Source organism: Caloenas nicobarica, chromosome 1 (genome assembly GCF_036013445.1).
Source record: "Caloenas nicobarica isolate bCalNic1 chromosome 1, bCalNic1.hap1, whole genome shotgun sequence".
NCBI lineage: Eukaryota > Metazoa > Chordata > Aves > Columbiformes > Columbidae > Caloenas > Caloenas nicobarica.
In genome coordinates this window covers 73,931,098-73,953,541 of record NC_088245.1, presented here as the reverse complement: position 1 = coordinate 73,953,541, position 22,444 = coordinate 73,931,098, and the positions used below count along the sequence as shown (strand labels likewise).

Genomic DNA, 22,444 nt, shown 5'->3' with positions numbered 1-22,444 from the left:
AGGTTCCCAAACAAAATTATTATTACTTCATTCAGCAGGTGCTGGACACCTGACACTTTTACAATCTTGAAAAATTGGGGCGAGGGGTTTCCTAATTGTGAAAAACTGCTGTTTGAAAGGAGCTAATGTACAGAGCAGTTGACTTAAATTTTACCCATTGATTTTTTATCAGAACTGTATTTAGATTAATTTTCTACATACACACATAGCTGGATACATGTATTACATTGAGGAACACATAATTCAATGCAAGAGGGTAGTCAGGGTAAAATGAAACATTCAGCACAAAGCAGAGTAACAGAAGCCAGCCCACAGAAGCTGAGAGACATGGTATTTCTGGTTCTCATGCCACTGCCAAAGTAAGTACACAAGGGAAAATAATACACAAAGACTGAGACCAGCAATGGAGCCCTCAGTCAAACGAAAGTAGCCAGAAAGAATTCTGGAAATATTCCTTCTGTTCTCTCCCTGGCCATCAAGGTATCTGTGCCAACACAACATGCTCAGCATCATAAAACATTTTTTCACATGGTCAACAAGGAAAACCTCTTATGCTCTGTGTTTTACACTGTTCCTTACTCAGAGTCAAAACCACTACAAAAAAAGGACAAGTGTAACACATAAAAGCCTTTTTTTTTTTTTCCTAGCACACCGTAGCACTTCCACTGTGTTACTCTTCCAAAATGACCATTTCTTAATACCATTAGAACTAGTAATTTTAAAAATACCTGCACATTTTTGGTCTGGGTAGACATAATAGGAACATAGAGTCTGGGCTGGCAGGGCTTTGTTTTGTTTTATTTTGTTGAAGAGATCACAGCAAATGTTTTTAGATATTATTGGCTGTAACTCTTGATTTCTGCCATTCCTTCAGGCTGTGGTCTGTGCTCAGATCTGTGATGTATGTGACAGTACTGGGTGACTTCAAAGAGCACACAGAGGTTTCCTCTCCTAGGTCTCCAATCCAGACTTTATCCACCACCACCAAATATGGTACAGGGTATTTCAAAAAGGTGAACCAAATTTGAAACACTGCCTCAATGTTAGATAGATCTCCTGGGACCCCAAGATTGGTGCTACACTCTTGACCCCCAAGATCCCCAGACATTACACCCTGCGAATTTTCTTGTTGGGATGCGCCAAAGACCATGTTTTTGTGCCACCATTAGCGACTAATCTGGATGACCTCAAAAACAGAATCATGCCAGTGGTGACCTCAGTGGAAGAAGACACTTTGAGAGGCGTTCAGGACAAATTCAACTATTGTCTCGATATTGTCCATACAGCATGTGGAGGGAACAGAGGGCATTTATAAAAAGGTTACTAAAACTTAATAACTCATTAAATTGTTTGTAAATTTTTGTATAACTGTAACGTAACATGTTGCCATTGTGAAACATAGTGCTTTGAAATTGGGTCCATCTTTTTGAAACACCCTGTATTATCATCGGATGGCCTTTTACTGGCTTACACAGAAAAGGTTTGGTCTCAGCCCAGCTTCTAGTGAAGAAATGCACACTTCACAGAAGCCCCTCACTTAACTGGTCCACCAAGTCACCAAGGTAAGCCATTAGTACATTTTTAACAGTGAATCTTTCTATCTTGAATTGTTGAGTTTTGGTTTTGCATGTATATAGATGCCTAAAATGCAGATGAAGTTCATGGGATTTGGTACCTCTTTCAGGAACTCTTGGGAGATCACCTAGATCTTTAGCACCCCCATCCAAGAAATCACTCCTGTCCCTTTTTAGCAACAATCCAGTTACAATTGCCTCAGTTAAGCAGCATCCTCCTTTGAATAGTGCCTTTCCATCAGAATTACAAGACCAAAAAAAAGTACCTTGTATCCCACATCAGGCAGTGCAGACGGATCCCAGTGGCTAGGATAGGCTTGATTTGGAATAGAAGAATCCCTCGGGCTGTTTGCAAACAGGCAGAAAATAAGGTGTTAGTAATCCTAGTTCTGCTCTGAACATTCGAACTGGCAGCATCCCCTTTGGCCAATTCCTCCATTCAAAAATAAACAAAATAAACCACAAAGAAACTGGGAAACGGCCTCATACTGTGAGCTGGGCTTTGCATGCTGACATTTGTAGCAAGGTGGGGGCCGGTCTCTTCACTCAAATAACAAGCTACAGGAAGAGAGGAAATGGCCTCAAGTTGCGCCAGGGGAGGTTTAGATTGGATATTAGGAAAAATTTCTTTACAGAGAGGGTTGTCAGGCATTGGAACAGGCTGCCCAGGGAAGTGGAGGAGTCACCATCTCAGGAGGTATTTAGAAGACACAAAGATTAGGTACTTAGGGACATGGTTTGATGACAGTGTGATAGTTAGTAATACAGTAATAGTTGGACTTGATGATCTTGAGGGTCTCTTCCAACCAAAATGATTCTATGATTCAATTGTCACAGTCCTCTCTCAGTTGATTCTTTGAGAAACAACTGTCCATCACCAGTCCTGTAGATGTGGTACCTGGAGTGACATCTGTTTCAGAAACCAGGTGGTGCACCAGGCCAGCAGTTTGTGATGTAGCTTCTGTTCAGTCAAATGGATATGTTTTCTTCCAGCAACAGCTGTGTTCCCTGCACAATTACTGCCAGCACTGGCAGCCATTATAATTCCTTCTGAAATATGAAAAACCAAGAATTTAAAGAGCATAATTTACCCTTTCTTTATCTTCTGCACATCTTCAGAAGACACAAACTTTGGTCGCCTGCGGACCGGCCTTCGAGTTCTAAAAGCGATGTTTGTCTGGATCATTTCTTGAGGGCAAAAGAGAAGGAAAAAGTCATTATAAGTCTACTAGATGGCATCATTAATGAATGACAGTCATTAATGAAAAGTGGCATACTCATTGTCAATTCTATCTGCTGAGGAATATTTGCACAAAGCCTATGTAAGCTGCTTGTTCTTCCCGTAACACTGTTATTTAACCGGTGCCTATCTTGCTTGCTCCTTTAAGTCATCCATACTTTTTAAACGTTGCTTCAACAGCACAGCAAGATGCTTGATTTTTCATTTTTACCATCTGCAGGGTTAACTCACTTAAGTTTTACTATGACTTTTTGTGAAGACTACATATATTTTTATTTCTGCTCCTATGTGAATCTGGATAGTGTCAAGAAGCAAGGGGGAAGGTTACTTTTGTAAGGAATTTTCTCTGGGTCATTGCTACCTCACTTTTCCTTCCAATGAGTAAATCAGGTAATGTTAGCAAAAGAAATCATGGTTTCTAAAAGCTAGGATAGCTTGAAAGTTAAAAGCACTGCATAGTTTTAAATTAAAACCTTAAAATGAGTACCTTTAAAATTGAGCTCATAATGATGCGAGCCAGCCTGGAAAGATATGGTGGCATCTGGATCAGCCAGATACAAATTCTCTATAATAGCAGAAGATGGTGAGTTCACACTGCTCCCTTCTCCCTTTGTGGGGGGAAAGAAGAAAAGACAGAGAGAGAAGAGTAATGAGTAAACAGAGTCAGGACTTAAACCCTGGATAACTAGTCTGGGTAGAGGGAAAGAAGAGGCAAAGAAGAGGCAAAGAATAAGATGAAGAGGAAGCTACCCAGAACTATCATGGCCCAAAGTGCCATTACCAAACATTCACGACATACACACAAATACATAATTAGTAATAACAGACGCATGCATCCTATTTAAATTTTTGCAACAAGTTGTAGTGGGTTTGGCTGGGATATCATAGCAGCTGGTGTGGGGCTGTGTTTTGGATTTGTGCTGAGAACAGTGTTGGTAGGACAGGGATGTTTTCGTTACTGCTGAGCGGTGCTTACACGGCATCAAGGCCTTCTCTGCTCCTCACTCCACCCCACCAGCGCGTCAGCTGGGGGTGCATGAGAAGCTGGGAGGGGACAGAGCAGGGACAGCTGAGCCCAACTGGCCAAAGGGATATTCCATACCATATGACATCATGCTCAGCATATAAAGCTGGGGGAAGACGGAAGGGGGGGACATTCGGAATGATGGTCTTTGTTTTCCTAAGTAATTGTTATGCATGACGGAGCTCGGCTTTCCTGGACGTGGCTGAACCCTCGCCCATGGGAAGTAGCAAATTAATTCCTTGCTTTGCCTTGCTTGTGTGTGCGGCTTTTGCTTTGACTATTAAACTGTCTTCATCTCAACGCACAAGTTTTCTCACTTTTACCCTTCTGATTCTCTCCCCAACCGACTGGGGGGACTGAGCGAGCAGCTGCGTGAGGCTCAGTTGCCAGCTGGGTGTGATGGATGCACTTGATTCCTTGATCAACCTAGGTGGTAGTTTGGTTCAGGCTCCAAAGGAAGTAACGGTCTAGGCCATGACTGGGCCATGAACTTCTCTACTTCCCACCTGCTCTCTGAAAACCCACACAGGAACAGGTTGACATGGTGAGCACTGATGCATATGAGCTTGGAAACTGGAAAACTGATCATGCGATTAACACGTGAATAGCTGGTGGTTCTTCCAAGACTGCTTTGTCAAGAAACAAAGAAAGTTGTGGGTACAAGGAGTCTCATGGTTACCTTTTCCACTGGATGTAATTTGACTACCAGCCAACCACTTTACTCCATAAATCTGACAGCCTGATTGAGCATTTATGAGCTCTCCCTGCTAAGCAATAGGCTGCATGGTGATGATCTTCTCTTGAGCCGGGACACCTCTCAAGGTTACTCCTTAGTGCCGAGACACCCCTTAGATCTTTGGTAAGTGACTGATATTATAGTGTACTAAGATTTTGTATTGGTAACTTTGAATTATTATTATAAACTCTGTGCAATAAGTAGTAGAGTGAACCCTGCAATCGGACTTTGTTAAGTCTCACTTTTGCAACACTCTGCTTCAATAAAACTGCTTTGGTGGTGGTTCTTTAAATGGTCTAAAATCTCCCATGTGACAAACTGACATAGTCAGCAGATGCTAAATCTGCTCTGTGACACCAGGTTTAAACCATGACACAAGTATAATTCTCTAATGTACAAAACAATGTGAAATATGAGGATATGCTGATGGAGGCACTTTGCATTTCAGCTGTCTGAAAACAAGGCCCACCGTTGTCCAAGCCACTCCATCCATCATCTTTCCCTGCGTACTTTTCCACATCACCTGTTCTGCTGTTTGTGCAGCTATACTGTAAATCAGATGGGGAAAGTTCATCTGTCTTGGGGCAAGGAGAGATTCCTTATTTATTTCTTTTCCTGCATTTTTCAGATAGATCACTCTCTCAAAGAGGATTTGGCCACCCAAGGAAAAAGGTAACATTTGATCTAAGAGAGCATAGCAATCCTTGCACGTCCACGGAAGCAGAACAATGTTTAGGAGGAAGGCAAGACTACTTCCTGAATAATTCAAAAGGCAATGTATCTCAAGGACAGTGTATACATGTTAAATCTGTGTAGAAGCCATAAAAAGCTCTAAAAGGGAATCTGACTAGAGAAGCAAGCATGTATCATCAAAACAGTCTGATCAACACCAGCTGAAAAAAAGGAATATTGCTATCCTGCATTTGCCAACAAAGGTCTTTGTCAGGAAGGTAGTTATAACAAATCATCCGGACACAAAGAAAGGCAATTGTTCGTACTGAACCTCACTGCAAGGAGATCAGGGAGGTTCCCTCCCCTCTGGCCTGTCATCATTTTATCAAATCTGTTATGGACATCTGTAGCTTCACTGCCTTACTTAACACTGTAAAATTCAAGCACAAGTATTTACTTAATTAACCTTGCTGAGTAAAGGGGAGTCAGAGGAAGAGGCTTCACACATTTCATTAGAAGTGATTCAAAGCACAGGACGTGGACTCACCTGTTCTCCGTATTCAGTCCACTTGCCTTGGTCATTCTTCCAGTACCAAATCCACTGCGTGGTCAGTATAAATGTGGGTTTTACGACTGAGGACAGGGTAGAGAGCCGTCGCAGCTTAGAAGAACCGCAGGTCATTGTCAGGAAATCAATGTTCTTATCTAGTATGCTGTAAAGACAAATCCAGGTTTATTACAGTTAACAGTATATATTTTATCCTCTAACCCCCAGTTTAAGCTGGGGCAATCTTCTTTAGTATAATGTGACTGCCTGAATGTAATTAGGCTTGAAATAGAGTATCTCCCACAGCATGCATGGCACCTCTGAAAACTGTTTCTAATCTTCAGAAGAGAACTATGACCTGTGAGACACTGAATGCCATCTCCATTGCTAGACAGATGTTGCACTGCCAGCTTTACAGACAGCCTGGGGCTACATGCACAATGCGTAAAAAGGTATTTCTGTGACAAACAAGTTTATCGTTTTTCTCAGTACAAAAATGGAAGTTGGTAAGTACGTGATGGAGTTTGACAGCAAACACCTGCAGCTTATCAACTTTGTTCTTTTCCTGTGGCTACAGAGGATGCAATCACAGCTGTGAGTTCCGTAAATCGCATTCATCACTGGAGCCGCCTGGGCTCTTGCTCCTGGGAAGCTTAAAAAAAATCAGCTCTCATGCAGAAAGAGTTTGAAAGCAGCCTCCTCTTGGGAATCTTGCTTGTGATTTGCACCATCCAGCAGCCTCGTCAAACTGCAAATCAAAATCATCTACTGTCTGAAGAGGCATGGGCCAAAAGGACTGTACTGTACCATTTTATTGAGGCCAAGCTTTGGGTGCCTTATGAAGCCAGGTGGCTCACAGTGGGCCTTTCATAAAGAAGATAAAGGGAAAATCATTCTCTTTAAAAAAAAAAAGATGGGCTGTTTACACAAAGGGCATCTCATACAATTTCTCTAGGCACACTATAGATATTCTATTAGTGTTATAGATATTAGACGTATTAGGAAAGGAATAGCCATTGAGAAGGACCAGCTCTGAAATGCTGTTACAAGACCCAACTTAATTATTATAAATAAATTATGACTAATTATCTGAAATGCTAATATTCTAAGCATTAACTTCCACCCATTTTTTTTACCCCGTACAGAATTTTAAACTCAATATATTGTTATTTTTAGAAGATAAAAATGGGGTAATATTTCCATGCAATCACTTTTCTTTTTGAAAAGAATAATTCTCATTTGTATATCCTCCCAGATTCTGATAAGCTCAGTAATCAGAAGTTATGGAATTCAGGCATCTTTAGGAATAAAACAAGAGTTTTTCCTCAGGGAGTCAACCAAAGTGTTGGAAGTATAAGAGAAATAAAGACAAAGGACATTAATCAACCTTTTTAGAATAGTTAACCAGACATGGACCTGAAAGGAGGAACAGGATGACACCATAAATTAGCTAGGCAAGAAAACACCAAGATAAGCAGGAAGGGAACAAGGCCACTGATAAACCCAAAGTGAGAGTCACTTGAACTGTGGGTGAACTATCCTAATTAACACAGTAAAAAACCTGGCCTTGGGTAGGGAAAGCTCCCTACCAACAAAAGCCCCTTCCCCACTGAATTGGCAGTAAAAAGAGAGAAAGCTGTAATTTTAAGTAGAGGGATAATCGTAGAAAGTACTGATAATTACTGCATGAAAAGTTTACTGCATGTTAATTAAAGTGTGCCAGCTTTGGGGAGTTACCACCCAGCACCCATCTCTGCACAGACATGGAATAAACAATTATCTTGACTGGTTGTTATTCGGTTCCTTGCATACCGGGTAAAATAACCCAGTGTTGGGACAACAGTATGCTAAACAAGCAGTCCAGCATCACTTTACCAGCTGTTTTTTGGGTCACAATAGGCCTTTTCAACTTCCTCCATCGTGGAAACATCATTCCAGTTGATCCCGTTATATACCTGCCATCGATATGGCAGATGGTAATGAACCAGTCTGCATCTATCTGTAATGAGATCAGACATAGTCAAGAGCTCTGCAATTTTAACAGAGAGAGCAAGACAAAGGGGAAAAAAAAAAAAGGAACAAGCATTTTTTTACACTCTGGATTTATCTCCTGGACTTTGGTAGGAGCAATAAAGACAGACTGCTAAAAATAGAAATATGTTTGAACAATAGGGGTATGTGTTTCTCCAGTCTTATCTAGCAAAGCAACATAAGCTCTCATCCTGCCAAATATATTTCAAAGAAACCACAACCTTCCCTTTGCTGAGACAGGACACTGGCAGCTGGGAGAACAGGGCTACACGTAGGAAACTTGTGTCTGTTGTACCACCATGTTTCTCAGCTCTAAAAAGCTTAGTCTACACATTGCATAAGCACTTCGATGTATTTGGTTCTCTCTTTCCCTTAGTCCTTTAGAGTTTATGGGGTGATTACCAAGGCCTGAATGTTTTTTTAGGCCAAGCCCAACGAATGAAACAGCATCAAGGACTGCAATACTCCCCCAGGAGAGACCCCACGCTTGGCCCTGAACAGGTAGCTCACTGCCCTACTAACAAGGCTGCCAGGCACGGCTGGAATTGCTGCTTCTCTTCTTGGAAAATGGGAAGCAGCAACTTTTAACTGCCCCACATGCAAGACCTGCAGCAATGCTATATACCCTTCACATAGGAAGAGCAAGACTTTGGTTTTGTTTGTTTGGTTTTTTGTTCTGTGTGGGTTGGTTTTTTGGGAGTGTTTTTTTGGGGGATTTTGGGTTTTTTTTAATCATCTGTCTTTTCAATGCATACATATCTGCAAGTTTGAGTTCAGACATGCTTAACACCCCTGCATGAGTGCATGCTGCTGGACACAGGCAGAGGCTGAACCTCCCAGCCTCCCGCTGGGGGAAGCTGATGTACGCTCCACATGTGAGTATGGACCAAATCTCTTGGTGACAACTTTCAAGCCAAATGTGGCCCGGCAAAGCACACAAACTCTCCAACCATTATTTGGTTTTAGCTATTTGGTGGTCGCAGTACAGCTGATTTGATCCTGACCTCCACAGCTTGCACATGGATACACCATTCACATTATGCGGGTCCAAAAGTTCATAAACTTAAGCCTCAAGCCTGGTCCTAAAGAAGCAGAGAGTCTGAGAAATGTGAGACAAGGCTGGAGTAGCTGCTGCACAGACAGAGCCAAAAGGAGCTTCACCATTCCTGACCCTTGATGTATCTGACCACAGAACATATGGAAACTCCAGTTAAGAAGATAGTGTCATTCACTCCTTTCTTCCTTCTTTTTGTTAACATGGCTGTAATGCATTTACCTTGAAAGCGCTGTGCTTAAATTAACTTGAAAAGCTGCTGACAAAACACACACTTGGTGTCTCTTGGCCAGATTTCATTTCTATGGTCCATAAAATACCCATAAAAGAGTACTGTCTGTCTTCAAAGTAATGGTGAAAAAGAAGTATTATCATGCCCTAAAGTAACTTACTCATCTGCCTCTAAGAAAAGGTGCTTCTGATGGGAGAACTGCATCTTTACTAGAACATAAACCCACTAGAGAAATGCTAAAGACACACAAACATCTCTGACCAAATAGTTACCAAGCATGTTATTGTCCATATCTTAAGCAAAGGCAAACACAGTCTGACATAATTTAAGTGGATCTTTCACCAAGACCAAGTGGTCAGAAAAGTTATTAGTCCTTTAGAAAGTAACAGGAAAAGTTCACCAAAAGAAAATCTCCTGGTATCTCCTCATAACCAGGGAAGAGCCTAACTTGGAGGTTAAGCGACAAGCCCCAAATAAAATTGTTTATGCTTATATTTCCCCCCCAGACCTCTGCTATTTGCAACTGCTAGATAGATGATAGACTAGATTTATCTTTAGCTTAGCTCGTACAACTACTGTGTTTTCTTAAGACATTCTAATACCTTGCATCACTTTTTAAAGGGGAAAATATGGCTATTATCTGATGTACACAGGATACAGCAGGAATAAAGGATGACACACTGTTACCAGTTGTCAGTGATCACAGAATCACAGAATGTCAGGGATTGGAAGGGACCTCAAAAGATCATCTAGTCCAATCCCCCCGCCGGAGCAGGAACACCCAGATGAGGCTGCACAGGAAGGCGTCCAGGCGGGTTTTGAGTACAGCCAGAGAAGAAAACTCCACAACCTCCCTGGGCAGCCTGTTCCAGGGGTCTGTTACCCTCACTGAGAAGAAGTTTCTTCTCAAATTTAAATGGAACCTCCTGTGTTCCAGTTTATACCTACTGCCCCTTGTCTTATCATTGGTTGTCACCGAGAAGAGCCTGGCTCTATCCTTGTGACACTCACCCTTTACATATTTATAAACATTAATGAGGTCACCCCTCAAGTCTCCTGTTCTCCAAGCTAAAGAGACCCAGCTCCCTCAGCCTTTCCTCATAAGGGAGATGCTCCACTCCCTTCATCGTCTTTGTTGCCCTGCACTGGACTCTCTCCAGCAGTTCCCTGTCCTTCTTGAACTGAGGGGCCCAGAACTGGACACAATATTCCAGATGAGGTCTCACCGGGGCAGAGTAGAGGGGCAGGAGAACCTCTCTCGACCTACTAACCACCCCCCTTCTAATACACCCCAGGATGCCATTGGCCTTCTTGGCCACAAGGGCACAGTGCTGGCTCATGGTCATCCTGCTGTCCACCAGGACCCCCAGGTCCCTTTCCCCTATACTGCTCTCTAACTGGTCGTTCCCCAATTTATACTGGAACCTGGGGTTGTCCCTTCCCAGATGCAAGACTCTACGTTTTCCCTTGTTATATTTCATTAAATTTTTCCCCGCCCAACTCTCTAGCCTGTCCAGATCTCGCTGGATGGCAGCACAGCCCTCTGGCGTGTCAGCCACTCCTCCCAGCTTGGTGTCATCAGCAAACTTGCTGATAGTGCACTCAATTCCCTCATCCAAGTCATTGATGAATATATCGAATAGTACTGGTCCCAGTGATGACAGCATAAGGCCAGTTCTTACACTTTCTGTAACTATTAGATAAATCTAACGTTTAACACTTCAAGTGTTTTTGCCACAGAAACAATACCCAAAGCCTGCCCCCATCAACAGGACCGAAATAGGCCATAGATGGATCATCCAGAGGAGAAAGAGTTTAAGGGTACCCACTAAACTTTCCTCTGATTATGTTTGTAATTCTGACATTGTTTATTAACGACTTGGAAACAAAATAGATAAGTGAGGAGGCACAATTGCCGCTGCCACTCCATAGGCCACCACTAGTCCGAGCCATTGAGTGCAGAGTGACCCTGCAGACAGTACTCTCCAAAGATGATATTGCTGTTTATAAAGCTTACCTTTATTTTTGCAGTACCTTGAGACATAGAACATGCATATCTCATCACACTTATCTTCTTTGTTGTCCTTCGGAGCTTTAGCAGAGGGGTTTTCTTTTTTCTCTACAGGAAAGAATGCATTAGTCCTTATTTGCCCCTACCAAAATACAATTCTTAAGACATTGCATTTGTTATTTTATCCCAGAAATAACAAGGACTTGACCGCAGTAGCTAAGTCAAGTACTTTCAGGGTCTGATTATACCCCGTACAGCCCATCACGTGAGTCAGGGGCTTTGTGACTGACCAACAAACCCCTCCCATGGAAGAAGTCTCAGTGGAGATGGCTAAGGGTGATGTGCCTATGAAGCTCAGAGAGCAACACAGGGTGTGACTGACCACAGCTGTTGCAAAGAGGGTGACTTTGTCTCAACACAAAGGGGACCAGAGGGTGGCTTTTGTTGTAGATAACTGGCTGTAAGCTGAGTGAATCCACTGGTGGTATAAATGTTTCACTCTGAGTTGCCAGACCAGCATGGTGGGAGTGAATACAGGGCTCAGCCCAACACAAGAGTATAAAAACTAAACAACTAACAAAACAATTCTGAATAGAGCAATGGGCTTGAGCTGTTTTCAACCCATGTATTCCCTTCTGGGGACAGGGGACACCCAGTGTCGTGATGGTTATCATATTACACAGGCCTGTAATGGGAATCACATTGGTATTGTGATTGAACTCTGCATTGCAATGGATATATTTTGGTAACTGTAACTTAACATTTGTATTTCATTTGGAGCATATTTTGTTTTTGGGGTTTTTTCAATACATTTTCCCTTGGTTTGTAGTTGTGTACTGAAAGCACAGAAAGGAAGATGGGGTTTAGCTGTGAGGTAAGGCAAGAACAGCTTCTACCTCTGTCAAACTCAGAATCCTACTCAAACTCAGTGTTTCTTAAAACTCACTTCTCCCCTCCTCGAGTTCCTTGTTGAATTCCATGTGCTTGTGATCACGTATAGCCTGGATGTTTGAAGCTATGCCAAAACCAATGCCTCCAGCTTTCAACATTCTAAATGCATCGCTATGTAAGAGGTCATGGGACCTCTTACATGGAAAAAATCTACATTCCCCGTGGAGAAAGTGTCGACAAACATGAAGCTTGTTGCAGTTTTTTTTCTGGTTGCAGGTATCACTCTTTTTGTTGTAAAATGGGCAGACCTAGAAGTGGGGAGGATAGATACAGTATGAAATGGAAAAGCACATTAGAAATAGTAATTTTTTCCTTTGTTCTATAGGCATGCAGCTTTAACAGCAGAAAAACAGTGACTAAAAAGCACATGTTCATTGTGACTTCGTTAATCCAGACAGATTTCTCATATAGAAGAGCAGGCATTTTCATCTGACTCAGTTTTGAAGTTGTGCGGAGTTTTTTTTCCCGATAAAAAGAAAAGCTAATCCAACAAGCATTCATTTTTGGCACTCCTAAGAAAGACAGCTGCATAACAACTGACTGTTTTACAGTTATTCTATTAAAAACAAAACAAAAGCCCTAACAAAGAACAAGCGTCTCCATAAAAAGATGTATATTGTGCCAAATGAAGTATTACTTAATGGACCTGAAACAGCATTTGCACTTCCTATTTGTAAAGCTTATTCTGCATTGAAGATTTGAGCATCTAAAAAAGATAAGAAGGCAGCTTTGAGATTATGAGTACATCTGGAGAAAGTAACGCACTTCTTCATTCCTCTGCTCACCAAACAAGACATAAGCAGTGAACTGGACCAAGAGAACAAATCGCACACCAAAAACTCCTTCATATTGCCCACCAAGCACCACAGCAACACTTTGCTCCTGCAGCACAGCAGAGCTGCTGGTCACAAGAAAGCTGCTTTGAGGAGGACACACAACTGACTGGCAGGCAGCCCCAGCATCACACCACAACTGTTCCCAGATCCCCTGCCAACCCCCGCACCAAGCAACAGAGACAGTTTCAATGCTGTGTTGCAACTGACTATATGTATATTTACATATTATCAAGTAGGGAATAAGAGATGCTGGGTTGGCAGTGTTTAAAAGACTGAAAAGTCAGGTCCATTTCAACTGCAAAACAACTCTTTACTGTATTCATACTCATTAACGATGCCCATTGCCAAAGGCGCATTCCTCATCACCATCAGTCAGTATCATGTACAGAACAATCGGGCTTCTCAAGCTTACTCTAAATTAGGTGGGAGCACACAAAGCCACGGAACTGATGTGATTTCAGTGAGCACTGATAGCTGCTGTCCTCTGCGGTTCTGGTCTTGCTTGTTGTACTGGATTATTCTGCTTCCATCACACACCCTTCCTGCCTGCTCTGCAGGGTTTTAGTTTTACCCGATATCTTGCAGATTTTACTCCTACATGTTCTCCGGCACCCTGCTGGTGCAACTGTATCACAACTTCCCATTTACCTCCTTGCAATTAGGGCTATTATTTATACATTTAAGCTTAGCTGTATCACAAAATGCCATCAGTAGTGTCACAATCTGTTAGGTGCCCACACAAGGTGCTGGCAGAAGGGGTGGCCTCTGCAAGAAGAAGCCCCATGCTGGACACAGCCGGCTGCAGCAGACCCACCACAGGATGCAGCTGATCCCATCAGCCAAGCTGGTGGAAACCATACTTAGGAAAGGGCACAATGCTGCATGGTAGTGAGGGGGGCAGTGGGCAAAGTGTGAGAAACAGCCCTGCAGACCCCAAGGTGAGAAGAAGGAAGGGGAGGAGGTGCTCCAGGTGCCTGAGCAGAGATTCCCCTGCAGGGCCACCTACATCTGGTGGCCCAGGACCACGTCCAGATGGCTGTTGAATATTTCCAAGGACGGAGACTCCACAACCTCTTTGGACAACCTGTGCCAGTGCCCAGTCACCCTCACAGTAGAAGGGCGTTTTCTGATGTTCAGAGGGAACCTCCTGTGTTTCAGTTTGTGCTCATCGCCTCTGGTTCTGGGCACCACTGAAAATAACCTGTCTCTGTCCTCTTTAGGCCCTTCCATTCAGGTGTTTGTAAATATTGATGAGACCCCTGTAAGCCTTCACTTCTCCAGGCCAAACAGACCAGCTCTCTCAGCCTGTCCTCATGTGAAAGACACTCCAGTCCCTTCATCTTAGTGGCGCTTCACTGAACTTCTCTTCCAGTAGCTCCGTCACTCTCTTGTACTGGGAAAATAAATTTTGGACCTGTTTTCAGCTAATGTAGCAGGCCACCATGGCAGACATTATAATGAGGAGATAGTGACTTCTAGCAAATCTAGGCAGTTTACCTGTAGGCCTTGGTTGCAGAGGCTCATACATTATCATTAGTGACAGCCACATAACGAGAGCACATACCGTGCCATTATCAATGACTGCCTTTAACAATACAAGCTGTGCGTTCAGTTCGTATGAGCTTGTTCCTATAGAGATGCATAAGAGCATAACACTCTCAGTGAACCTCCAATTACTGTCTAGAACATTCAGGTTTATATGGACAGAAGGCCAATAGTTTTGGTTTGTTGTTTTGTGTGTAATTATTTGTTTGTTTGTTGGTTTGGGTTTTTTTTTTGTTGGTTTGGTTTGATTTGTGTGTATGTGTGTGTGTGTGTGCGTGTGTGCGGTTTGTTTGCCCAGAAAAATGCTAGAAAGATGTGAAGAACACCAAGGGTGCTGAACCTCACCATGGATGGGAATTCTGCAGAACAAGCCACAGCTCTACCAGAGAGGTCTGTCTGAGGCTGCATTGTCCTTGGGTCCCACGACATCAGAAGGGAAACATATGATTTCTTCTCCTTATAGCCTTTAGTAGTAACCAACTATGTATCTTAAGCATCATGTGCCTTTCTTAATGAGGTTCAAAAGCACCAGTACCTGCCAATCCAAAGTGATTATTCACCTATGCCAGAATTTTGGGTCACTTCATTTTTCTCTCCCTCATTTCCCCAACTTTGTCTGAGGAGAATGCAGAAAGGCTTATCATCTACAGAGGAACCCAAGATCTATGTATCAAGAACATACGGAATAGGTAATGACAAATAGTCTTGTGAGAAATGCTTTGCAACTTCAGTCACTAAAGAATTCAAATCTTACACCACTGCCAAGGAATGGTCTTCCTCAGTTGAAGAATGTAGCTGTATTTTGAGGGCCTGATACCACTCAAAGTGTTACCTTCATCTAAAATGTATATGCCTCATCTGAGTGCCTACCTAACAATAAAAATAAGTTAAGGCTTTAAACATGCAATTTGTTTTCCCAGTGCTCCAAGTTGAGATAACTGTTCAAGTTACTGAGCTGGAAACAAACAGTCCAACATCTACCAGACACAGACAACCAAGCACAAACTAAGGGGTGTAACATACACTTACACAGTAGTCCTGTAGTTCAAAGGAGTAATATAGTTCTCTGGATGTCTCTAGAAAATCTTAAAATCACTGCTTCCTTAATACGTCTTTCCGCAACATAGCCAATCTTTCCCCCTTAACTTCAATATCTGCTCCTTTCTAGAAATAATCTCCCCCAGGAAAAACCAGAATTAGAGAGCACAGTGTGTCATGCGGCCTGAAACTGGTTTAAGAACTACCCAAAAAAGCACAAGACTTCTGTCAGACACTGGTTTGGGGGGCGCAGAGCACACAAATTGCTTTTGTGCTTGCACCTTCCTGCTCAAGACAAACAAAAAAATAACTAAAATACAGAATCAGGTAAAAGCTGAGAGAGTACTGTAAGGAACATTTAACGAAGAACTGTTGTTTTTACATAACTGAGGACCTGGCACCTGACCCCAGCAGGGGGGAAGGACTGAGACACATCGGACTATGAATTCTTAATGTAAAACACAGTCTCTCCCCAGAATATATACTGACACCTGTATACATACTGATACCTGTATTTACAAGTTAATTTAGGGGGAAGGACCAAGAGACATCGGACTATGAATTCTTGATGTAAAACACAGTCTCTTCCTGGAATACATACTGATACCTGTATTTACAAGTTAATTTAGGGGGAAGTGTAGCCAAAGTACCGGGAATCCATATTGATAAGGGGAAGGGTACTGTATGCGTTGGGGTAGTCTGTAAACCCTGAAGTACCCAACCAATGGGGAACAGGGGAGGGAAATTGCAGCTGGGATTTTGGGGGGATATAAGCAGGGGCTTTTTGCCCTATTAGGTGTGCCTGCCTTTAGGTAGAACACCCGGTCTTGCAAAATTGTTATTAAAATATGCTTGGCTGAGACATCCTGCCTGGGCCTATTATATTTGCAAAATAATTGTTTCCTACAGTACTAAAAAGACAAATATTTTGTGTGAAGCATCCGTTACACAAAATATCACTTTAGGGTTGTGGAGATACCAGCCACTTAAGTCACAAAGTGAAGCTCACAGAGATTTAAAGACACCAAATCTGGTTGAGAGTGATTTTGTAAACCATCCAGAGGAAGATGCATTGAAAGATGATGTTAGCATGCAAGACAAAATTTTTACATAGGAACATCACAAGAAGCTACCAAACAGAATGAAGTGCTGCCTCAGCTAAATAGGGAATGCACTATTTAGCTACATCAAGAAAGCACACTGCCCTTGCCTTTGCCATTACACAAAACCTAGGAGAACCAGAGAGAAGATGAGGGAAAGTATAAAACCCCCTGATTTTAGGGTGCTGTTGTGTTTTTCTTACCTTGCAACCCAGTTCAGGTCACAGAAAACCACAGTTTCCTCTTGCTTAAGAGCTTCATATAGTACATGCCATTTGCCAGCACACACAGAGCCACTCAGCATTTCTAAGCAAGGAACAGCCAAGTCAGCTGCCACACCACCCTCTCAAGCTCTCAGGTTTATGAATGGCCTGCATCGATCACCATTTTCTGTTGTTTCTGATACTTTACTCCTTAATAGGAGTTAAGGTGCCCAACTAGGGGTAATTAATGATGCCTGCCAGCAGTGAGGGCTCAACAGATCTGTAGATAAGAACTTAGAATAATATAAATCAATGATGGTTGCTACTACCTGCTCATTACTGGGAGTAATTAAACAAGAAACACTTAAGTTTTAGATGCAGCTGAGCAGGACAAAGATACTACTAATCCTCCTTGCTCATCACCACCATGCTCCTTGAATCTGCCAGCACAACATACTTTGAAACACTAAACCCAACAACAACAAAAAATATTTGTTTTGTCAAAGCCCAGCACTGTCACAGCAGGGAATAAGAAAACAATAGAACTGTTATGCCAACAGATCTGTGGAGACTATAATCTCCAAAAGACAAGGGTAACAGGCAGTACTCTGATAATTTCTTAACCTGGAACAGCTGTAGCCAGAACAGGATATTCTTGGCTTTGAAACTGCCATACCTTGAGGATAGCATTGGCTCTATACACACATGCAGAAACAGAATGGATTGTTCAGCCCAATTTAACAAAATCAATTACTTGCATTCAAACCAGACGAAGGTTGCTTCATAGAAAATTAGTGTAGAGAAACTCAGTGCACATTGGAAGGGGCAGATTTTACACAAAAGTGACTGTAGTTGCTTGGTCACTTTCTCATACATTTTCCTATACCCTCAAGCACCAAGCTGTGCAGGCCTATGCAGGCTGGAAAAGGAAAAGGGCCCTCACTTCCTAGTCTACATCATCTCTTGGAGAAGAGCCAACAAACCAGTTCTTGCTCAGGGCTTTTATCCTGTAAGCGTGTACAATTATTGCGATCTTTCACCCCCGTCTGTAAATCTCTGGTGAAGCTGCTGACTTTTTTTTGTTTGTTTGTTTGACTACCTTTATGGCCACATACCTTTATGTCCACAGACCTGCTGGCAGATGGCAGGTCTTCTGCTGATGAGTCAAAGATGACATGGCCTTACTAGGTGCAAGCCTTCTGGTATTTATGTAAGCAACACTCTCTTCAGTGTTTAACAGTTTTAGTGCTGTTATTTTTTTGGTTATAAGTACATGGCACTTTCACAACCCTGGCTCTATGTTGTTTCTTCCGGTGCTTCCACACACAGCCATTCCCATTCATACTTCTTTGAGATTAATCTTAATATTACTGTTACATATCTTAACAGCTTGAAACTGAGATCAGAACTCCACATTCTCCTTTGTTCTCTCCCGTTCCTAATTAACAAAAGCTTCTCTTAAGAAATTGGTACAACTCACATCAGGGAGGAGGAAAGGGTCGTTTTGGAGAAGCAGAACTCGCAGCTCGTTCTCATCGAGGCCAGACAACCCATGGGTCTTTAGAACTTTTTTGTTCTCACCATTGATAATGTCATGTGAGTACTTACATCTGCAAGAAAACAGACAGAAATATCAGCGTTTACTTCAGTCAAATTGATTTAAAGAAGAACCTCGGATAATGTGCAACTTGGGAAAAGCTACAGAGAGAAAGGTAGTTTGGCGAAAGTCTCTGTGAACATTTAGATGGTCTCTGTAATTACCTAGGGAATGGACCAAACAGCATCATAACTCTGTGAAATACAGTAGTGTCATTACCCCCATTTTAAACATTGATATTGCCAGACCACTTTTAAGAAAGCTAGCACCACAGATTTGAAGCCAACTCTGTCTACCCCACACTCTCTTTCCCTCCACTAAGAGACAAGTCAAGTCAAACGGTCTGAATAGCTGGAATGAAAGCTAATTTTAGAAGAATATCTCAACAACCGTGGAAGTTGCAACACATTTTTGTGAATGTAAAAGGTTGTTGTCCCAGGGATGGTATGTAAAGAAGATGCAAGAGTCTGAGAGTGCAAAACAAAGAGATAACGAAGCTGAAAACAGCACAATTTGTTATCTCTGCTGGGTGGAAATTTTAAAAAAATTTTTTTAAAAGAACAAAAAAGTTCATTAACTTCTGAGTTTTGGATAAAGATGCAATTAAATGACAATAACGAAGACACTGGTGCTACTTACTAACCCAAGAGAAATGTCTGAAGTGAATATGAATTAGAGAGAGAGCTTGCAACCTTTTTGCATCTATTCGAAAAGATACTGCAAATTGATAAGAGGGAAAACATGGCTAAGCTGTGTATTAGTTCAATGCAGTAAAATAAAGCTTCCTTATGTCTTGTTCTTCAAAAGCATGATTTGATACAGTCTTAAAACTAGACATACTCAACCGATAAAAGTACCTGTTAATCTATCAGACTCAAATCTCTCTCCTCTTTACCCTTTTAGCCTATACTTAACTCCTGAAACTCTCCTCATGAAAGCTTTTTTACCTCATGCTGTGCCTGATCCAATCCTGTACAGACCCTTGTGTAGACATTTTGCCCCTGACCCTGGCTAGCTGCTGGACAAATAGCTTTGCAAGCAAATAAACAAGAATATGAAGTCTGAAGGACAGAAGTGTGCCATCTTTGGTCCTGAGAAATGATCTTCTAAGGATACTAGATTCTGTAGACACTTGATTCATGGCTATGAAGGTAGGAAAGCTACAGTGTATTCAAGGTGGGAGCCATCAGCAGCGTTCCTCCACAGTTAACTTCAGATTTCACCAACAGTTACGTGGTGATCTACATCACTTGAGTACATATTTCTAAGTGAAAGGTTGAAACAGCCTACAAATACAACAATAACTAATCAGATGAGTTTAATAACAGCAGAAAAAAAAAAGCAGTGAAGTTACTTGCCAGATGCAAGTTAAAAACAGGTTTAACTGTACTAAAATCCTGATTCCACTAAGTAGGAAGACACCAGTAACTTGCACAGACATTTTTATTTCCAGAGATTCTAAAAGAAAAAGGGTGCAAGATCTGGAAACAAGGCTAGATTTTATCTTCTCAGTTAAAAAATATCCTCTGTCTTGAGCCATGTCGTCCACCTAGCAGTATTCTGCCCTCTCATTTTAACCAACTTCCCTCCCACAAAAGACATACTCTTTGTTTTATTAACACACAAAGGTGACTTTAAATGCTTAGTGCTATTGAGAAGACAGAACAGTTAATCATTAAAAGGAGAATCACCTCATTGCACATTTTAGTTCACAGAGAGTCATCCAGCCCAAATGCCTACACGCTCTTGAAAGTATTTCTCACAGTGAATCACATGGAAGTTTATTGTACCGTCAAGCAAAGCCAGAAGCAGTAAGAAAATCTTAGTATCCTAATACTTTGCTAGTACCATTCTGAGGTAGATATGGCCTTTTCTCTCCATCCCCTTCAGATCCAAGCGCACAACGAGCTATTTTGGTGGGGCAGAAGAGGAAAAATCTGGTGCCACATCAGCATATGATGCTGCAACTGCAACAGCACTGCAACACTGCAACCTGGGGCTTGGGGGCTTAAACTGCAAATCAGAGCTCATCAGAACTCACTGTTGCCACTGATTGTCACTGAAAAGCTTCTGAGTTTCACTTCTGCATTTGGTTTTGGTTTCCTTTACCACTATTTTTTTTAAACTAGGTAAGACCTTTCGCCAACCTGTGCTTAGAGTCTGCTGGGCCTACCCTTCCTGAGAGTACACCCAAAAAAACCAGGACTGATGTATGGGGGAAATTAAACACCACCTCTCACAGAAACAGCTGTAAGCAGAGCAGTGACTTACTGCAAAATTAAGTGTTCATAAGTTTCTAGATTAAAACCAGAGAACATGCTAGCACTTTTGGGTTTTTATTACTTAAGAAATATTTGTAAAATATTTCATCCAGATGCCAGAGGGCTGAGGGACAGGTGTGGCAGGCAAGAGTCTTATACAAAAAAAATCGTAATCATAGAATACTTTGGGTTGGAAGGAACTACTCCCCTGCCATGAGCAGGGACGTCTTCAACTAGATCAGGTTGCTCCGTCCAGCCTGGCCTTGAATGTCTCCAGGGATGGGGCATCTACCGCCTCTCTGGGCAACCTGGGCCAGTGTTTCACCACCCTCATTGTAAAAAATTTCTTCCTCATTCCTAGCCTGAATCTCTCCACCTTTAGTTTAAAATTACTACCCCTTGTCCTACCGTAACAGATCCTGCTAAAATTTGTCCCCATCTTTCTTATAGGCCCCTTTTAAGTACAGAAAGGCCACAACAAGGTCTCCCCGAAACCTTCTCCAAGCTGAACAACCCCAACCCTCTCAGCCTGTCCCCACAGGAGAGCTGTTCCGGCCCTCTGATCATCTTGGTGGCCTCCTCTGGCCCTGCTGGAGACCAACAGGTCCATGACTTTCCTGTACTGAGGGCTCCAGAGCTGGACGCAGGACTCCAGTAATAGCGACAGAGAAAACCAGGCTTCAGAAAACTGCAACCTACCGCGGTCACTTCGGGCTTTTACCAAACCAGCGAGAACAAGCGAGTTCTTCGCGATCAAGAAACTCCCGGTGCGAGGCTGTACCCGCGGAGGCAGCCGGGCGGCTCCTCCCGCACGGAGCCGCGGCAGAAGGGGCCGGGGCCGGACGGCACCCGCGGCGGAGCAGCCCGGCGGCCGCTACCGACGGACGAGAGCGGCCGCAGGCTGCCGCCGAGCCGCCCCGGGCCTGTCCCCACGGCGGCTGGATCCGAGGGGAAGCCCGAGGGGGAAGCCCGGGGGCGCCCCCTTCGCTTCTCTTCCCTTTCCTCCCTTCCCTTGCCCTCCGCGGGGGTGGGCGGCCCAAGGGCGCCCCGCGCCGCCCCTCGCTCACCTGGGCCCCAGGTTGCACTTGCCCATGAGCTGGAGCTTGCAGAGGTGCAGCCGCTCGCAGCCCCCGCACTCCCTGCGGACGCAGACCTGCAGGGCCGACACGGCCAGGACCTGCCGGCCGCCACTGCCGTCCGGCAGCACCAGGAACCGCTGGGGACCCGCCGCCGACAGCGTTTCCTCCAGCTGCTGCGCCGAGAGGCCGACGTGCTGCCGCAGCTCCGACAGCCCCAGCCGCCCGCCCTGGGCGCACAAGGTCTTGGTGATGAAGCAGCACACCGCCGGGTCCGCCATCGGGTCCCCCCTTCGCCTCGGCTGGTCGCGGCGGGATGGGGTGGGACGAGATCGAGACGGGGGACGGGACTCCGCGGCTCCGCCCGGCCCGGCAAAGGAGGAATCGAAACCGAAAGCGCGGAGCGAGCTGGGCGGCGGGCGGGGCTGCGGCTGCGGGGGCCCTGCGGGGGCCCTGCGGGGGCCCTGAGCGCTGGGGCGCGACACCGCCGCCGAGCCCGGCCACGAGTTCCCGAAGCGGCGGGGGGAGCCCGGAGGCTTCCTGGCTGGAAGCCACCCAGGAGACAAATCACCGAATCATGGGATGGTTCGGGTTAGAAGGGACCTTAGGGATCGTCTAGTTCCAACCCCCCTGCCAAAGGCAGGGACACCTTCCACTAGACCAGGTTGCTGAAAGCCCCATCCAGCCTGGCCTTGAACGCTGCCAGGGATGGGGCA

The 22,444-nt window shown here is 43.7% G+C and overlaps 1 protein-coding gene across 1 annotated transcript in view; it reads right to left on the bottom strand.

Annotated features, from left to right (window-relative positions):
* LOC135989098 (zinc finger CCCH-type antiviral protein 1-like) overlaps window positions 1-22,081 on the bottom strand; it is a 30,165-nt gene extending 8,084 nt beyond the window's left edge. Inside the window, exons 1-9 of the mRNA XM_065635658.1 lie at window positions 21,720-22,081; window positions 18,275-18,404; window positions 12,068-12,320; window positions 11,128-11,229; window positions 7,669-7,792; window positions 5,794-5,959; window positions 3,302-3,422; window positions 2,666-2,762; window positions 1,841-1,919 (exon numbers count right to left, since the gene is read on the bottom strand). Coding sequence (XP_065491730.1) covers window positions 1,841-1,919; window positions 2,666-2,762; window positions 3,302-3,422; window positions 5,794-5,959; window positions 7,669-7,792; window positions 11,128-11,229; window positions 12,068-12,320; window positions 18,275-18,404; window positions 21,720-22,009 — 1,362 coding nt within the window. The 5' untranslated portion in view covers window positions 22,010-22,081. The remainder of the gene's footprint in view (window positions 1-1,840; window positions 1,920-2,665; window positions 2,763-3,301; window positions 3,423-5,793; window positions 5,960-7,668; window positions 7,793-11,127; window positions 11,230-12,067; window positions 12,321-18,274; window positions 18,405-21,719) is intronic.
* Between the last annotated feature and the right edge of the window lie 363 nt (window positions 22,082-22,444).